At 42.1% G+C, this 18575-nt stretch overlaps 1 protein-coding gene across 1 annotated transcript in view; it reads left to right on the top strand.

Annotated features, from left to right (window-relative positions):
* The window catches only part of arid5b (AT-rich interaction domain 5B), a 61491-nt gene that overhangs the window by 38580 nt on the left and 4336 nt on the right, over positions 1–18575 (top strand). The window contains exons 5-9 of the mRNA XM_084670931.1: positions 2790–2914; positions 3689–3929; positions 4921–4973; positions 7001–7098; positions 16354–16564. Coding sequence (XP_084527057.1) covers positions 2790–2914; positions 3689–3929; positions 4921–4973; positions 7001–7098; positions 16354–16564 — 728 coding nt within the window. The remainder of the gene's footprint in view (positions 1–2789; positions 2915–3688; positions 3930–4920; positions 4974–7000; positions 7099–16353; positions 16565–18575) is intronic.

Genomic DNA, 18575 nt, shown 5'->3' with positions numbered 1-18575 from the left:
TAGAGGTCACCTTTCTGGAAGCATTTGAGAGGTTCTTTTCTCAGCGAGAGCGGGAGTTTTCTCTCTCTTTCTTCTCTTGGCTGGCACTCCTGAACGGTGACACAGTGCTACGGCACTGTGCAAGCCAAGCACCACTCCCTCCATCCAGCTCATGGAGAGGGATAGAGTGTGTGTGCCAATCTGTGTCTGTGCGTGAAGGGAGAACAAATAGTTTGATATAGATGTACTGTATGTAGAGAGAGAGAGAGAGAGAGAGAGAGAGAGAGAGAGAGAGAGAGAGAGAGAGAGCATGAGAGAGAGAGAGAGAGAGAGAGAGAGAGAGAGAGAGAGAGAGAGAGAGAGAGAGAGAGAGAAAATGAGAGATAGAGAGTGAGAGAGAGAGAGAGAGAGAGAGAGAGAGAGAAAATGAGAGATAGAGAGTGAGAGGGGTGGAACAGATGTGATAGGGGGAGAGAGAGAGAGAGAGAGAGAGAGAGAGAGAGAGAGAGAGAGAGAGAGAGAGAGAGAGAGAGAGAGAGAGAGAGAAAATGAGAGATAGAGAGTGAGAGGGGTGGTATAAGAGAGAGAGAGAGAGTAGCTGTTGTGTGGAGCAGCCAGTCTTTTGGTGTCCTGGCCTGTCTCTAATGTGCTTATAAGTGAGTGATGGGCCCTTGCTGCTGGGAGAGCCCCAGCAGATGATAACTGGCCAATATGAAGCCAAAAACCTCCACTGCTAAAACACCTCTCTGCCAAATATCTTCCTTTACACCCTGCTCTCGCTCTGCCTTGCCAGACCCGGACTAAGGCCCAACACCAGCATGCAGGACTCCAAGCACATGACCTGCTCCGTATGCCAAAGGACACATTACAGATCCAATCATTCAGATGCTACAAATGGTCAATTTTCGTTATAAAAAATACAAATAAAAACTCCTTTTAGTTTTTCTTTCCCCCTCTCTTTTGGCATTTTTTTTTTTTTCTTGGCAATTTCACACTATGATTTGCTGTGGTGGAGAGAGTAGACAGATGTTCTTTGTACAGCATGTGACTCTGACTGTAAGTCCCCAGCCTTTTGTAATGCTTGGGCCTTTTACTGTAAACATCATATTAAAGCTGGTCCCGACTCCTTTGAAATAGGACTTTTGTAAGAATGGAAAGTATGTTCTCAGAGAGCCAGGAAGGTTGAGTCTATAATAACAACACTGTGGAGGGGAACAGAGGACTAATGTACTTCAGTAATGATGACTAACTCATTACTCACTGACCAGGAATCCATAGCAATATAGTACTGGCAAAGAAGTAAGGGTGAGAATAAGGGCTGAACTGTTAAAGAGCATTCCTATAATTTAAAAGATAAAATTATATTCGAAAAAAGTTGATTTTTTTCCCTACTCCAGAGAAATCTTCTTGTTGCTCAGCCACTGAGATCTCTGGGGTCTGCATAGACGTATTTGTCACACAGAAACAAGAAACAAACAACCCCTAGCTGTTGCCAAGGTGACAAGCGGCTCACTTTGCTCTTTTTAACCACATGGTTTCAGTTAGTCTCTGAATCACTTTTCTGTCTTTTTTGTAAAATCGCTCACAGAAAGGTTATAACGATATTGAGTTGGTGCAGACCAGAAGTGATCTATGGTGATTTGTCTTTTACTGCTGGCTCCTCTGTAGTGTTGATTCACCAGCAGGGGTGGAGCTGAGCAGTGAGGAGAACTAGCCCACAGCTAACGCTAACCCTCAGCATGATTCAATCACCCGCAGCACACCACAGGGAGAGAATAAACACGTCTTTGGACTCACATCATTGCACCTGCTTGTCAGTATTTGTGCTTTTTTACAGTTGCAGTTTATTTAGTGTTAATTACTTGACTAGTCTGACCCTGCTTTGTCCCTCTACCTCCATCTGTCTTCCAATGTCCACTTGCACATCATGGATGTCAAAAAGAACAAGTTGGTATGAAAGTCAAAGTTTATGCCCATCTAATTGTAGATCTGGTCACGGTGTACGGTACACTTAAGGGGGAAAGGGTGGAAAATGGAACACATCTAATCTTCATCTCATATCATCAATGGCTTGCTTGTTTGATCAGCCACTAGCGGCTGTCATGTCCGACTGGTGATTGGGTAGATTGTTTCATGGTGGTTCTCTATTGGACGAAGACAAAGAGGTCTTTCTGTTTGATGGGAGGATTGGGGGGAAGGGGGGTTGGGATCTGCAGAGATCGGAGGATGAGGGGGGAGGAAATCTGATCCCTGGTCAATTCCACTCTGAGAAAAACACAATCTGCTTCAGTTAGCAGGTAAACACTTTAATAAAGGAAGCAGATCTTATCAGAGGCTCCTGCCAGAGAGACAGAGTAACAGTATAAGGGTGTTTTCAGGGGGATAGGTTCTAACATGTATACAGTGTGTCTCATATTATCAGTGGAGCCGAGATGGATAAAGGCTGGGTTGTTTATGTTCTGTTTGTATAGCCTATAGGCAACATGACTGGTGAAACACTGCTCCCATTTCTCTGCATATGTTGAAACCAGGATTTGCTTTACAAGCTGACACTACTGCTGACACAGCTGCTGTGTGATTCCTCTGACACAATGTGATTTTCATAACACTGACAATAATTGGGTGCTTATCCTCTGCTGATTCTCTTGACCCTGCTAAACAGATACTGTAACATAAGGGAAAATGTAAAAAAAAAAAAAAAAACACGCAAAGGTATTGTTCAAAAAACCCGGAAAAAACACAATAGCTGACTCTAAATAGCCGTTCACCGGATGAATCAACTGACACACCTTCTGCTTTTCCTCCCTCAGCTCCAAACCTGAAGGGGCGGCCACGGAAGAAGAAACCGTCAGTGTCACAGCGACGAGAGTCCCTGGGGCAGGGCACTCTGGTGGGCAAGGAGGCTGGCAGCACTGAGGGCAAGGCCTCCGTCAAGGTACTGCCACATCGTTAGCGCCTTAGCGCCTCTGACGTCCTCATCCACTGCGCTGTCAAACTATGGTGGAAGAGGAAGAACCCCAGTTACCTTCCAATGTCAACAACGCTCATACTCAACATGTTTTCGCAAACACGGTTGGGACTGCTTGCTGCTGTTTCCCTGACTGCGAAGAGAAATTTGGGGTTTGAACACAGATTTAGGCCACATATGCCACAGATCATGGTGTTCTCACTGAGTGATGTAGTCTGCAGCCCCAGCAGAGGCCATTTAAATGGAAACGTAAGAGCCGAAAGCATGTAATAGATTCTGCATAGGGATTGGTACAATATACCGTTTTGTAAAACAAAACTCTCCAATAAACATCCCATAATGAACTTCACAACCACACATTGTTCAGTGGGGCTAAATGATTCTCAGATGACAGTATGCGTGACTACGGATGCTTAGCCAGAGTCAGAGTTAGGGTTTGGAGCATTTGAACAAGGTCAAATTAGGGTTGATTTTGTTTACGGGGGTTGAGTGTAAAACTGTAAGTCAGTGTTTTTGACTGTGGTTCTGTTAGTATTTGGCTATCCTAGTGACCTTGACAGTTCTGTTGGAAGAAAATAAATGTGCGATGATCTGGAACAGATGGGCAGATAGCTGTGTCAAATATGATGGCAGTTGAGTGGGTTAGGGTGTGTGTGTTTGTGTGTTTACATGTGTGTGCGTTTGTCTTCATGGTTGTTTGCCTGTCTGTCCATGCTTATGTTTGTTCCCTTGTGCCCCCAGGTGAAGCCAGACAGTAAGACAGCAGCGCCAGCCAAGTCTAGGGCCGGCAGTAGCAGCAGCAGCAGTAGCAGCAGTAAGAGGGGCTCGTCCTCAGAGGAGAAGGCCCAGGCCCAGGCCCTGGAGGGCGGGTCAGGAGACGAGTGTCGGGCTGAGGAGCAGGCCTTCCTGGTGGCTCTCTACAAATATATGAAGGAGAGGAAGACCCCCATCGAGAGGATCCCTTACTTGGGCTTCAAACAGAGTACGTAGAGAAAGTCACTGGGGCTTATGGAAACCTCATTGCTTCTCTGTTAGGCTGGTTTAATCTGTCCGGCAGTCGATCAGTCAATTTGGCTGTCTGGCAGGCTGGCTTTCATTTCATTGGTTCATCTGTCTTTATGAAAATATAACTCACAGACACAGGGTCGGTATTCCAGAAAACACTTGCAGTATTTGATGTTATCTTCAATACCTGTAGGACTAAGAGAGCTCAGGCTAATATGGTGTTCTTAAAAATGCTGTGGTCTGTTCTACAGGGATGTTAAGTGGGTCAAAGAATCTGGAGGGAGAGAGAGAGAGAGAGAGAAAGAGAGAGAGAGTTATTTTCTCTGTCAGCTCTCCAGACCTAATTTGATGTATCCAGCTGCCTGCACCCGTGCTGTGAATAGAGAAGCAGTTTAACTTCTCTAAACTCAAATTAAAGTTGCCAGGACATACTTAGTCATCTAAATTGCACAAACAGAAAATTGCATTACCATGGTTCAAGCCAAGACTTGCAAAAATAAGCCCTCAAAAGGTAGCCTACTGTATGTAAAATCTTCTACATGGTAATCTATATTTACAGTAGCACAAATTGGACTCTAATATTGCAAAAGCTTATACGTATTGCTCTGGATAAGAGCGTCTGCTAAATGTAAAATGTATTTGACTATCTGTCATTCATTCTCTGGGTCCCTAAACTAGAACCTAGAATCTTTCATCTAACCAGAACTATGTGACTATGTCCTCCGTTCCATGTCAACAAAGACTTCCTGTATTCGAACATAGAAGGAGGTTTGTGTGTCAGTGTGTATATTATCATCCTGATGAATTATTTCATGAGATAATATTTCCAAATGCTGTTATTTCAAGGAATGTTACGACAGTAGATGTAATTACCTTCGGATAAAGTGTTTGTTTGATATGATTATAAACCCTACAAATCCCTGGCTGGATAGTGGTATTGATCTGTATGATCCTTGTTTTTCACACAGTCAATCTGTGGACCATGTTTCAAGCTGCACAGAAACTGGGGGGGTACGAGCTGGTAAGTCATGATGTTGTCTTAACTTCATTTTGTGTTTGTGTGTGTGCATAATCATTGCATTTTGTCCGGTATGTGTTAACTAATAGTTTGGCTGTTAACCAACCTGGGCTGCGTTTCCCGATAACGATGGATCGTAGCAACGATCGAGCAAAAAACAAAACACAAAAAAACCTAAACATTTCTTACGTGCGTTTCCCAAACATGCTCGTAAGGAGTAGGCTAATCTATGCACTTTCAAGAGCTACGAATTTTCAAAAGACACTTTAGCTTCGATGTCTTTGGGAACGGCCCGTAAAACTAAGATTCGTCCTACGATGGATTCTACGATCAATTTAGGCTTACGTTGCTTTCTGGAAACGCAGCCCTGGACTGTTAAATATTACCAATAACCAGAAAGAAAATATATTGGGTAAACTGTGTGTTGACATTGCTTAGTTTAACCACAACCTTAGTCACCATAACATTTGGCCACATGACACAGTCAACCTAAAACAATCTTTCAAAAATGGGAATAAAGGGAAGAGCCTGTTACACTTCACTTATTGAAGTGACCTGACAGCATTGTCTTTTGCCATATTGGTATAATGTGACAACAACATGACAGCGTCTGTATGACTGAATGGTGCTGAATTGGATGCCAGGCGTCATTAAGATATTTCTAGAAACAGGAAACCAGGATCATGTTTAATTTCTCAAAAATTCAACCTTTCTTCTTCCTCTTCTTTAAGTAGTATTTGGTCTTCTGATTACATTGTTTGAAGAATTGGGGCCCATCGTGTTAAGAGGCTCTTGTAAAGGACTTCCTTTGCCTGCATAAAATGTAATCTAGGGGGTTAGATTAAAGTCAAACTCTTTCATGGTATTACTCAAAACAACAACTCAAACCATTATGACACGGTTCATGTCCCCTAAATATTCAGCAGTCTTCTCAACGCCACCACAAAGTAGTTGTCTGTTGCACTAAAAATCTGTTTGGCACAGGAAGATGAGGTCAGTGGAAACGCTGACATCCCACAGGCACACTGAGCAGATTAAAGAGCAACATAGGCTGCTCGCTGAACTGGGTCTGACAGAGTTCTCAGGTCCCTGCCAGACTCAGGCCCAGTTACAGTCAGAGGAAACATCTCCCACAAACACCAACGTGAACACAAACTGCAGTCACCGGATGACATTGCTGCAGCTTTATTTGGTGCAAATACCTTAGTCTGAGACCGTTTTTAGAATGTAGTTCACATTCTGTTCCGACCCAGCCTGTTCAACCTGACACGTCAACCTAGCAGCAGTAAGATAGATCACACCGTGTATACTTTCCAATACACTACAACTGCACAAGTGGCTACCTGGTCTTTTGGCATTGTAGTCCTATTCATGGACAGTGATGGACATATGTCGGATATGTACATTTCCATGGATGCCTAATATTATGTTCTAAATTTGGGTATGTCTGTGAGGGCTAATGGATCTGTTGTGAAGATTCACAGCATGGCAGATTGGCAGATGTTTTTGGTAGGTTTAAATGTGACTAAAGTGCATTTAAATCACTGTTCATACAGTGTAGTTATCCTCTTAGGTTCATTGTAGCATAGAGTGCTGATCTCATCTAGCGAGATGGTGTGTTTGATCAAATCCAAATCTGTAGTCATTACAGCTATGGCTGGGTCCTTGCTGAATTAATGGAAATACTCTATTCAGCGCTACGCTCTGCTGCTTTATAAAGTGGCTGAATCATTTAATTTAATTGAAAATGTAGCTAGTAGCATGTAGCATTGCTGAGAGAAACAGAGACCTTCCTGATTGACGTATACAAAAATATATGATTTAGATGGGGGAACTATTGCTGTGTCACATTGAAAATATCTTGTTTTAGATTAAACGTCAGCTATACACAGGAATAGGTCAACTACCTACGGTAGATCTATTGTTCACACTGGCTGTATGTTGCATGTTCAAAACATAGGAGAGCATGTAACATTCTAATGTTTTCTATTTTCATAACCTCTTCCTCTCCTTTTCCACTCCTTTCCCAGATAACAGCACGTCGACAGTGGAAACAGGTTTATGATGAGTTGGGTGGAAACCCAGGCAGCACCAGCGCAGCAACCTGCACTCGCAGACACTACGAGAGGTAGGGGATGCACACACATGCATAATTAAAGGTTGGGTGTGTACACACACACATACATCCACATGAGTATATGCTACATTCAATATGAGTGTTATGGATCAGTGCCTACATTCAAAGATCCTGTAGCAAAGGACGGTATTTCATTAATGTTTAAAAAACAATCCAAAGTGACCTTTTAAAAATGTGTTTGGAAATGTGAAACAGCCAGTGACTGACTGGAGGGTAGTGTGTGTCTGTGTGTGTGTGTGTGTGTGTGTGTGTGTGTGTGTGTGTGTGTTCATCCGTCTGCCCCTCATAGCCAGGTCAATCCATGCATTCTAGTTAGATCAATACAATCCAACAATATCTTGGGGCGGCAACAAATTATTGGTGTCCAAAGCACTTTGAACAAAACATACTTTGAGTATGGATGTGCTGATGACTCCCCTTGGCAGCTGTGAGAAGAGTGGTCATCAAATGAAGCCACTTCCCCTCTTGCTTTGGTGGAAAGAGCTGCATAACCAAGATGAGATGCTGGGTTATACAGTACTGGTCCCTGTCACATCTAATGTTTCAAGCAGCAGGCCCGGGACTGTAGTTTGTGTTTTAGTGTACTGTGTGTGTGTGTGTGTTTGTGTGTGTGTGTGTGTCAGTCAGCTTTTAGTTAGGATTTCAAAAGAAGTGGCTTTTTCATGGGACCATTGGTGCAGAGCTAGTACACACACACACACACACACACACACACACACACACACACAGTCCCACAGACCGCAGAGAGGGGAATGTGGATGTTTGGCTTTTTACAAGGGACCTCATTTCTGTGAAACAAGTTCTCCGGGCCTTGATCTGGGTCGCTACACTTTTTCCCGTTTAACAGAAAGGGTAAACCAAACCAGTAAAAACTCTATGTTCAGTATGCACTCACTCTTTGAAGATGGCCATTTAATAACTTGCCCTTTGGTTTTTATGTGAGATCAGCCTTATAAAGTGGTCCGTTTAAAACCATCTTATAAACCTGAGCAGATAATCAGAGCAGCAGTAGATGCATCCTGGGGGAGTCTTGTGATAAGGACTAATCTTCACACAATAGCTCAACCACAACAGATCGCTTTGAACAAAACAACATGAGTAATCGGCTTTTATCAAGGATGGGAACCGCTCACAATAAAAGGGCTGCAAATCAATACCTAGCAATCCGTTTAGTTCCCTGCGTTTTCTATTAACTGTTTTCCGTTCTATTTATGAAACCACATCTAGAGATTTGCAATGAGAAATACACGCAAAAAAATATTACAATGAGGTCATGAAAGATGACAGCCATAACCTTGAAGTAGGCGGTTGCCTTTTCTCTCTCACTGTCATTCTCTCTCTCTCTCTCTTTCTCTCTTAAACTGCTTCTCTTTCTTCTGGGTAAAATAGAAGGATTTATCATTGGCATGTCTTAATCCTAATCAGCAGATCAAGTGTTACCTTAAATTTCCTCATTAATATCTTATATTTTTATTTACATTATCTCCTCACACACTCCTGTATTGATTGAGATTGATTATTCTATTGCAGTTGTGTATGTATGACTCTTTTTTACCTGCTGTGCATTCATCACTTTAGATTAAGAAGAAAGCTGTGAAGACCATAAATAGACTGCCTTTAGTATTCATACGCCCACTTTTCTGCATACCAGCTGCTGTTTCTTATCTCTGTTTTCTCTGTGTTTAATGTCAAAATGAGGTCTCTGACCTTCAGACTTTGCAGCACACCATTTCCCTGTCTTTGATCTATTCATTATTCTTGAGTCCTATTTCTTGTCTGATGTTGCTCTCTCCACTCAGCTGACACGCACAAATGCGTGTTAAGTCCAGAACCCAGACTGAAGACTCACCGTTGGTGGAGAGGAACCTTTTTTCAGCCACATTCTCCCTTTCTCTTTTTCAGCACATCACAGTGCTACAAATCCTTATTAGATTATCTCTACCATAGAGATATTCCAACTCTGACTACCGTTTGGAGGTATATCACACTTCCAAAGTGGGCATATGCTAAACAGTGTTTACAAAGACAGCAATGGATTTTTTGCTGCTACAAACTGCATGATTGTATCATTTCATTTTTCTCAACTGGCCAATGCCAGTTCCCCGTGTTCTCATGTTTAAAAGCGGGAGAGTGACAGAGCGATGGAAGCAGAGAAAGAGACACATCAATTCCTGCCCAGTGCTTTATTGATTTCCATCTTTCCCCTCCCCATGGAATTAATGTTTGCTCTAAATTCCAGCAGGCCATGCATGAGGGAGCACATTCTAGAACCCTTGGGTGGCCGTGACAGCTTTTAAGGCGGTACCTTTAAGTATATTTTAATGATGTGGCTGACTGTGAGAGTGTGCCCCCCACTCCGGGGCCCTGGCTCAGCTGTTCCCTCCCCCCTGAGAGATTAGAGACGGCGTTGGATGCCACTCACTGCTGTAAAAATAATAGAGTCCTGGCAGGTACTTCTATCTTGTTAAAAAACCCAAGGAGAAATGTAACATTGTTATACCATAATATCCCTCGCTAATCCCTAATTTATCATACTGAATCCTTCTGTTTGAAATGCCATTAGATTATTGTTGGTATTTCATATATCTATTTGTCATTTGGTTTGGAATACTAAACTTGTGTTTTATTGTGGGTTTACTTTGATGATGTGAGGAGGAGGATGGTGAAGCTGTGTGACACTGTAGGCGTTCCAGAGATGAGACAACTGTAATTGGATTCCCGATTGATCTAATTAGTTTATCGTAGCTAATTTGCATGTTGATTTACAAAGCTACTAGAGTCAGATGATGTCACTTGGTTGCTCTAATAAGAGCGCAATGACTGACTGGGATAATGTAGACTGAAGATGACAATATAACCAAGGGCCTGATTGTGTCCTTATCATGATAATGTTGGAACTGTTTGGTTGTAAGTCAGATGGGGTTTGTTGAAGCAGCACAGATTCCAACATGTCTGTGTGTATCTAGGTTTGTGTGTGTGTGTGTGTGTGTATGTGTGTGTATATTTGTGTGTATATTTACTGCATGTATTGGCCAACCTGCAGTACACACTCATTGATTACTTCAACATGTTGACCCAAGTATTTGAAACGGACATGCACCAGCCATTAACACAGTGTTCTGTAATAGCTACCTTCCACTCTGAGCCCAGCTAGTTCTTCAACTGGATATTAACAGTCATTCTCAAAGCCTAGCATTAGCATTAGTGCCAACGTTTTAGTAGTTATCTTTTATCAACTCCCCTATTGATGTTGTTTCTCATCTACATATTTATGCTCCGTGACCAGGGAGTAGCCTGCAAAAAAACTTGAACTGTGTTTATATTGGGATGCCAACAAAGAAGGGAGAGAGAGAGAGTTCAGTTAAAATGTTCCAAGGCACTTGGCTTGAAGACCTAGCCCTTTAATTTAATGTGTTTAAAATCATTACAGAGGAATTTGGACCTCATTTAGAGTGAATTAGAAAGCAAATTCCTCATCCCAATAAAAACCTTAAACTACAGCAGGGAATTTCACAGAATGAACATAGAGCACACAGCAAGCTCGTTGCATATTGTTATTCCACAATTTTAATAATTAAACCTGGCTGTTGACAGTTAATGGATTTGCGTGCCGTGGAAAGAATGAGGTCATTTAAATTTGAAAGCCTCAGAATGTCAGAGGAGCGCGATATTGGTATTCCCTTACAGCTGGCTCTTTATTGGGCCAAGCAGAGTTAGCTCAGGGGTCGACTTGACAGCCATTCAAGGGGAGTAGCAGAGCTTCATTTAACAATGTCTCTTTTTGTTGTTCTTCCTACCCCCCCTTCCCTTTCTCCTTTTCATTGCTTCCTTGCTTCCTCTCTTATTCCACTATGACGTCTCCCTTTATATTTTGTAGCTCTCTTTTTTTATGAAAAACTATCAAATGATGCATCCCTTAGCGTTTTCAGATAACATTTTCATACATAATTGATAGTCTGATCAGCTGTTTGATGTTGTCCTTTGCTATTCAATTCATATGCATACTTATGGGGATTGGGAATGAGTGTGCTATGAATAGCTGTGTCGAACTGATTTTTGTAATCTTAATGGCAATGTTTACTCCCCAGATTGGGCATGTTTCAGGATGGGTACTTCCCCACCTTGTGGTGATGAGTTGAAACTGCAGTTTATTGGCTAAAGACAAATATTTTGAATACTACAAAATTGGTAGAGAGCAATATAACTGTCATTGCATGGGTATTATAACGGTATCATAATTGTTAAAATGCTGCTTGAAATGCATTTAAACGGTTGTGGTTGTATGTAGGTATTGTTTGTGGGTAAGATCATATTGACACAACATATATTTTTTTCTTGAGTCTTGAGAAAAAGCACAATTTATTTGTATTTAATGCTGAGGGGGAAGTGTGATATATGTTTTTGAGTGACTGTAGCAACTGTAAATAGAGTAAATATCATTCCTCAAATGTGAGTTTACCAGTTTACATAATGATTATATAAACACACTGCTATTTCCAAATGGGTTTTTAGGGACAAACGTCAACAGAACACACATTTCAGCAGGATGTCATACCAGGGAAAACTGACCTTGTCAGCCCACGGCATAAAGGATCATTATGCTTTTTCACAAAACTCCATAATAAACCAAAACATCTCACTAACATTCAACAGGGCTTCTTAAACCTAGTACACATCTCTAGGCATTAGCTATCCAACTTTGATCCCTTTGTTTGTCATAGGATCTAGATTATAGGTATGGAGACTCATATAGTTCTCTTTGGAACAGAAAGAGAGAGAGTAGGCCAGTTTAGCACAATGCTTGTTCATACGACCAGAAGAATGACGTTGATGTAGTTGGAAACTGCTGCTGACTCCCTTCAGTGCCACGGAAAAAACATGTTTCTGGTTAATCATTTATGCTCATTCTCTTTTGTGTTTCTGTAGAGTAAGTTGTACTCTTTTGGGCATACACGCCTACACAACATACAGTATTTGCATGTATGCGTCCGTGTCATACTTGTTTATCCCGTTTACCTTGTGTGGGTATGAAGATTGTTGGAACATTTCTCTAGGCTGAAACATGATGCTCAGCACCTAGTTCTAGAGTCAGAGTATTGCAGAAGCCTGACAGTAATTATCACTTATTTCTGAAGTGTGATTATTTTTTTAAAGACATGGATGTTTCTCTCTGGCTTATTATGGAAATTAATGTTGCATAACAGAGACTCAGCTTCCAAGTAGTGTCAGTGGACACACATAAACAGACATATGTACACATATTGTACATATATAGACAAATATATACACAGAAGCATGGACACATGTACTCAAATGCACAGAGACACAAACATCCTTTTTCTGGCTGTACTGAAGTTTGGAAATGCTCTCCCTGGCTGTGGCTTTTATTACTAAGATATTGTATATGTTTATATTATATATTGATAGAACAAAAAACATGTTTTGTTGCCAACTTGATGGCATAAAGTTTGCAATAACACTTTTAATAAAACGTGTTTGCATTTCGTATTGGTTGACTTACATGTTAGTTCAGGGAATTCAGAATGGGATGTTTGAGTATGACTAGTATGTCCTCATTGGGTGATCATCTTCAGTGACCTCTGACCCTCAGGTCTGTACTGAGGCTGACCTTCCAGTGTGCTCCAGTTCTCCTCCACTGTTCTTCCTGCCCAGTAGACTTTTTGTGCTCCAGCTCTTTGGCACTGGAACTCTCTGGATTACTGGAACATTCTAGAGTTCTAAACCCCAGCCACTGTGTGCCCAGGTGGTGAATTAGGGCTTGAGCCCTGTCTTTATACACATACACTCTCACACATTTACACACACATACATACATGCACACCTTGCTTGATTATTTTGAATGGCATGGTGTGGCGGGTGTGGTCAGAGTCCGTAGATGCAGCTGTACCAGCACAGGAAAGGTGACGGAGGGGAGATTGAGAAGTAAAACAAGGGCTCCTCATCCTGCAACAACAACCTGCCAGAACCAGCCAATACCAGGCCTGCTTTAGCGGCAAAACACCTGAGCTCAGCCAAAGGCGGCTAAAAATGCTGGTCTGCCCTGTAAATGACCCTGTGTTGTCAGTGGGGTGAAATAAGAGCAGTTGAAATAACTCAATAGCTCTGGGTTTAAATTCAGTGGCTGAATACAGATGGTTGTTCAGCTGTGCTGCGGCCGTGGTCTTATTTAGACGGCAAGAACGTCTTATTAAGAGTCTCCATTTACCCAGAACATTCTTTAGCTGCCTTGTCAAGCTTTGGGGCTGATACTGTGTTTTCATTGACTTTGAGGACATAATTACAGAGTCAACTCCAAGAGGCTCAGCAAGGAGAAATAAGTCCCTAACTCAAATTTGGAGGCTGAAGCCTGTAGCTCCAGCAAGTCCAGGAATAATGGACGTGTGTTGTATGTAGAGCTGTATCAGTCGGATAACAGGATATGGAGGAGAAGGTAGTTTAGAAAAACATGCATTTCCCTGTGTGGCCTCAAGAAACTTAGTCACTCTGTGTCATTCTGTGTCAGACTAATACTTTTTGTTTTTGTGTTTTGAAATGGTGGCTGCATGTGATCAAAACTATCAACCAAAATCAACAGCACACCTGTTGCTATGCAACAAATAGGTCATGTCAGTTAATTTGATTTGTATTCTCATAATTAAAGCATTTAAAATTGAATTCAAATGCTTTTATAATGAGATTATACATCGCCATTGACTGTGTCTGTTCCTGTACATGTGTTTGAGTGTCCAATAGATGATTACTGAATGGGTCAATGGATCACATAGTGTGCCCACTTAAGTTATTTATTTACCCTTAAGCTAGTTAGACATTAGACTATTGTGTCAGTAACAACTAATTTCTTGGTGAAATGCATTCAACCCTCTCTGTGACAAGGATTGCCTTTTCCTGGCAATCAAGAGGCTAATTTATCTCATATTTATTTATTTAGCAAAGGATGAAGGCTTGGAACTTTAATGGGCTTGCCCTTTACTGATGACACCATTCCTTTTCAACAATTTTTTTCTTGCTCACTCTCTCTCTCTCTCTCTCTCTCTCTCTCTCTCTCTCTCTCTCTCTCTCTCTCTCTCTCTCTCTCTCTCTCTCTCTCTCTCTCTCTCTCTCATCTCTCATTTCTTCTGGCATGTTTCCCTTGGCCAGCTGTGTGTGCATTCGTTAATGTGTGTGTATTCGCGCGTGTGTATATGTGTGATCCAGTAACTGTAAGCTTGTTGTCTATCACCCAGCTGCTCCGCTCCATGAAAAATAACTGAAACTAAAATCTCATAGAGGCTCTTGAACTCTTAAAAGCATTTCTTTCCTCTGAGGGAAAAATATGCCTCTAGTCAATTTGTTAGCAGGAGACTCTGTCTCTCTTATCTTTTTTTCCTCTCTAATATTAGATTATAAAGGAAGAGAGCAGCTGCCTGCTTTGTCCATACATGGAGATGTGTGGAGAGAATGAGAGAGGTTTTAGTCACGACTCCACCTAGCAGTAAAGCCAATTCCCCTGTCTTATTATAGCCCTTTCACACAGGCATTCACAAAACACGCCAATCAAGCTGCAGCATCTGATGCCAATTACAGGTTGGAACATCGAAACAAGACTGTGCAGAGGGGTGGGAGGGTGTGACACTCAAAATATAACGCTATTGTAAGACTAAATGCTGAAAGATAATACCTGAATGTTAACACAAACATGCACCCCCCACACACACATATGCACACTTACACACATTAGCTGTGGACTAGAACATTGCAGAGGATTAGCTGGGAACAAGATAAGTCATTGTGTGTGAATTACCAAGCCTCTGTTATATAAACAGGCAGTGAACATTACATTGGGAATCAGGTATTTGGCAGCCGCCCACTATTCTGATTTGAGAAATAGTGAGTGAAGGAGCAAGGAATGGAGAGAGAGAAAGAGAAAGAGAGAGACCATCTGTATTCAGAGAGGGAAATAAAAGCGGGAGCCTTTTCCAGTTTTAGCAGCTGTAACATGTTTAAACTCTTCTGGTAATGGGATCTGAAGATGAATGTCCCCAGTGGGCTCCGCACAGTTCTGCAATGTGATTGGCCAGCAGCCAAACCTCAGCCCGGCCGAAGCACTTGCGCATGACTCGCCCCGTGTGGGCATGCTCAGTACGCTCCTGGATGCTGAGAGAGAGGAGGACGGGGGGATCTTAAAGTTGAATAAACACAATGACAGATGGGAATAGTGGAAATTAATTATTCTGTAGGTGCCCCTCTTTGAACTGAAACCACCTAAAAGGATTGAGACATGGAAGGAGGGATAGAGAGAAAGGGGGACAGAGGGGAACAGTTGGAAAATAAGTATTATTGTAATCAGTGATGGGTTTATGTTCCAGCAGGAGATGGATTTGTTTGGTTGTGGTTAGTGCTGCATTCTGGGTATTCAACACGATGTGTGCTCTCGCATGTTGTTCCATTCCTATGTTAATAAACAAGGCATATTCAATATATCAATTGAAGTTATATATTTTAAATCATATAATTCAACATGCAGAATTAAAGTATCCTGCAGAGGGACCTCCAAGCCTCTTGGTGGGGCCACTCCCAGATGGAGGTGAGGTTTGTTGTCAGGGCTGGGTTCCAGAAGGGGGCGGTAGTCTTAGAATCAAGTATTATTGCCCTCTCATCTTTACAGTATGCTTCACTGACATAGAGATGTATGTGTGTGTGTGTGTCTTTGTGTGTCAGTGTTCCACATTGTTGCCTACAATCCAACATAACAAAGCAGAGGACTATCAGATCCCATTACGTACGGTGTAATACTGACAGCTACTTTATTAGCTGTTTGACAGAGAGTGCAAACAATAGAACATTCCCTGTGCGGTGTCTCATCTTACACAGAGCAACATAGTTTATCTTGACAGCGTTGTTCTTATTACAGTATCTTTATCCACACTATTGTTACAGTAATATGTACAAGCCAGACTATTGAACCAAGCCAACACATGACAGGGAGTGTGGAGATGAATGCTGAAACTCTGCCTCTCCTCCATCCTGAATGATCTGTGTCTGTTTTCTCTCTCTTTATAACCTGTCTCATTGTTCTTGGTTTCTAATTTCTTTGCTTTATCCCTCCTCCTTCCTTTCAGTGGCTGCTCTCCTGCCTGTCTCACTGTCTTGTACCCCTGCAGTGATCCTCAATCCTCTCTTCCTACCTGTCTGTCTGCCCGCCTGCCCGTCTCACCCTCACATGTCGTTCTCTCTGTCCCTCCCTAGGCTGATCCTGCCCTATGAGAGGTTCACTAAAGGCGAGGAGGATAAGCCCCTCCCACCGGCCAAGCCCCGCAAGCTGGAGGCGGGCCCCCAGGAAGGGGGTGTGGTCAAGACAAAGGCAGGGTCCACAGTGAAGCGGCCCAAGGAGGAACAGTCCCAGAAACCCAAGGGTGACAAAGATGCAGCAGCCATAGTCCTGGAGCCCTCAGTATCGGTCAGTTTCTGCCTTCATCTATTCATTTGTTCACTCATTCCTTAATTCAGCACTTTACAAATTGAATACTTAAAATCATTCGTTTTTTCATTCATTCTTTCTTTTCACCAACTCTCCAGCATATTTACAGTACAAAACTCCCATAATATGAACAGATGACAAAAATACCCCTCCCTTCCCAGAAAGTGAGAACAAAAGAAAGAGCGTTGCATGACAGGGACACTATAGAGCGGCTGCTTGTCTTCCTTTAGCAAATAAGCTGTCAGAGAGGAGATGCTCCAGCTGTAAGAGTGAGGCTGACAGCAGCAACACGAGTGCTGCTGCTGTTTCTCTGACTGCTGCTTTGAGCCCAATCAGTAACAACTTCATTGACAAGCTACGAATGGTTGTGAGGAACCAGTCTTGATGTTATTGGCTTAAGACTCAATGTTTGTGCAGGTAACTTTACGGACTAAGACAGGTGCTGCAATATATAGTGTGTTTTCTCTAATATAAGTGCCAAAAGAGGTTAAATACAATGTGCGAGTGCTTCTGTAGAAACCCCTTGTCTCTCAAGCCAAGCGAGAATACAGTATGTACTTTGCTACGCATAATAGCAGATTTGTTATTGCAGAAAGAGGTTATTTTCAGCAGAGCAGTACTAACTGGTGGTTTGGTTTGTGACTACGGAAATGCCTGGTGTCGTTTCGCATCAAAGCCATTATGTGTGTCTGGAAGAGAGAGACAGAGAGAGAGACAAAGAGAGAAAGAGAGAGAGAGACAAAGAGAGAGAGAGGAAAAGAGAGAGAGAGAGACAAAGAGAAAGAGAGAGAGAAAAAGAGAGAGAGAAAGAGAGAGAGAGAGAGAGAGAGAGAGAGAGAGAGAGAGAGAGAGAGAGAGAGAGAGAGAGAGAGAGAGAGAGAATGGAATGGCCATATACTGCTCTTACATAAACCACAGGCTTATCTCTGTCCCCAAAAACCAATAAATCCACTGTGATTTGCAAATATCTCTTCCCTTCAGTTAAGCATAAATATGGAAAAAGAGACAGACAGAGGGAGAGAGAGCGAGAGAGTTGTGCAGCGCCGCGCTGAGGGGATGGAAAATGGAGTTATTATTCTCACATGAATAACCAAATGATTACAGAAGAGATGAAAGGGCTTGTTTGATATTTTCTCTTCAAGTGTCAATTTTAGACACATTTCAGAGCAGCTACATGGGAACATATTAATTTCTGTCCTCACATGAAGTGATAGGATTGGATGATTGCCTGGCTGGCTGGCTGGCTCACTCTGGGGTTGAAACAAAGAGGGTGGTTGTAAGACTGTCTATTTTTCCTGTGACATGTCAACCTTATCAGTCTGGCATGATGTACAATGTGAAATGTCTCTCCAGGCAATCGATGGTACATTGTAACAAGGGAAGTAGGAATAGAAAAAAAACTGGATGGAATTCCTCCCTTCTGCTCCAAAAGACAGAAATAAAGTTTGATGTTATAAAACCAGAGAAAAAGTACCCAGTCTGAAACAACACTATGGCTTGTTTTCAAATGTGATGAGAGAGCTTTTCGAACAACTTTAGATGACACTACTATTAAACTGATACGCCTTTGACTCAGAGGGGAGGGAATGTTCCAGAGTTTCCAGTGAGTGTGGGTTTTCTTCCTTTGTGAAAATGAGCTTATTGTAGACAGAGCTTATTCAGTCTTTACCTTGAAAGCGGAGACAATGTAGACTGTTGAGTGATTTAACTGAGAGTCAACACTGCTGCACAGTTTACCTTACAACCTCCAGCACAGTGTATGCTTTATGTGTGTTTATACTAAACAGACCTGTCACCCTTGCCCGCCAACCAAATATCTGCATGACCCCAGGAGTCAGAGGTGGTCAGAATAACAATAAACTCTAGCTGAATGCAACAATTACCAATTACTATTACTCATCAGATTTACTATTCACTATTACTTAACAAATCTGCTGATCTGATCACCTGGTATAGATTCAGCCACTTTAAATCACTTGACAAGGATCCA

Source organism: Hypomesus nipponensis, chromosome 13, assembly GCF_054491055.1.
Source record: "Hypomesus nipponensis isolate SF chromosome 13, ASM5449105v1, whole genome shotgun sequence".
Taxonomy (NCBI): domain Eukaryota; kingdom Metazoa; phylum Chordata; class Actinopteri; order Osmeriformes; family Osmeridae; genus Hypomesus; species Hypomesus nipponensis.
The sequence above is the reverse complement of the archived record's forward strand: the minus strand, read 5'-3'. Positions and strand labels throughout refer to the sequence as shown.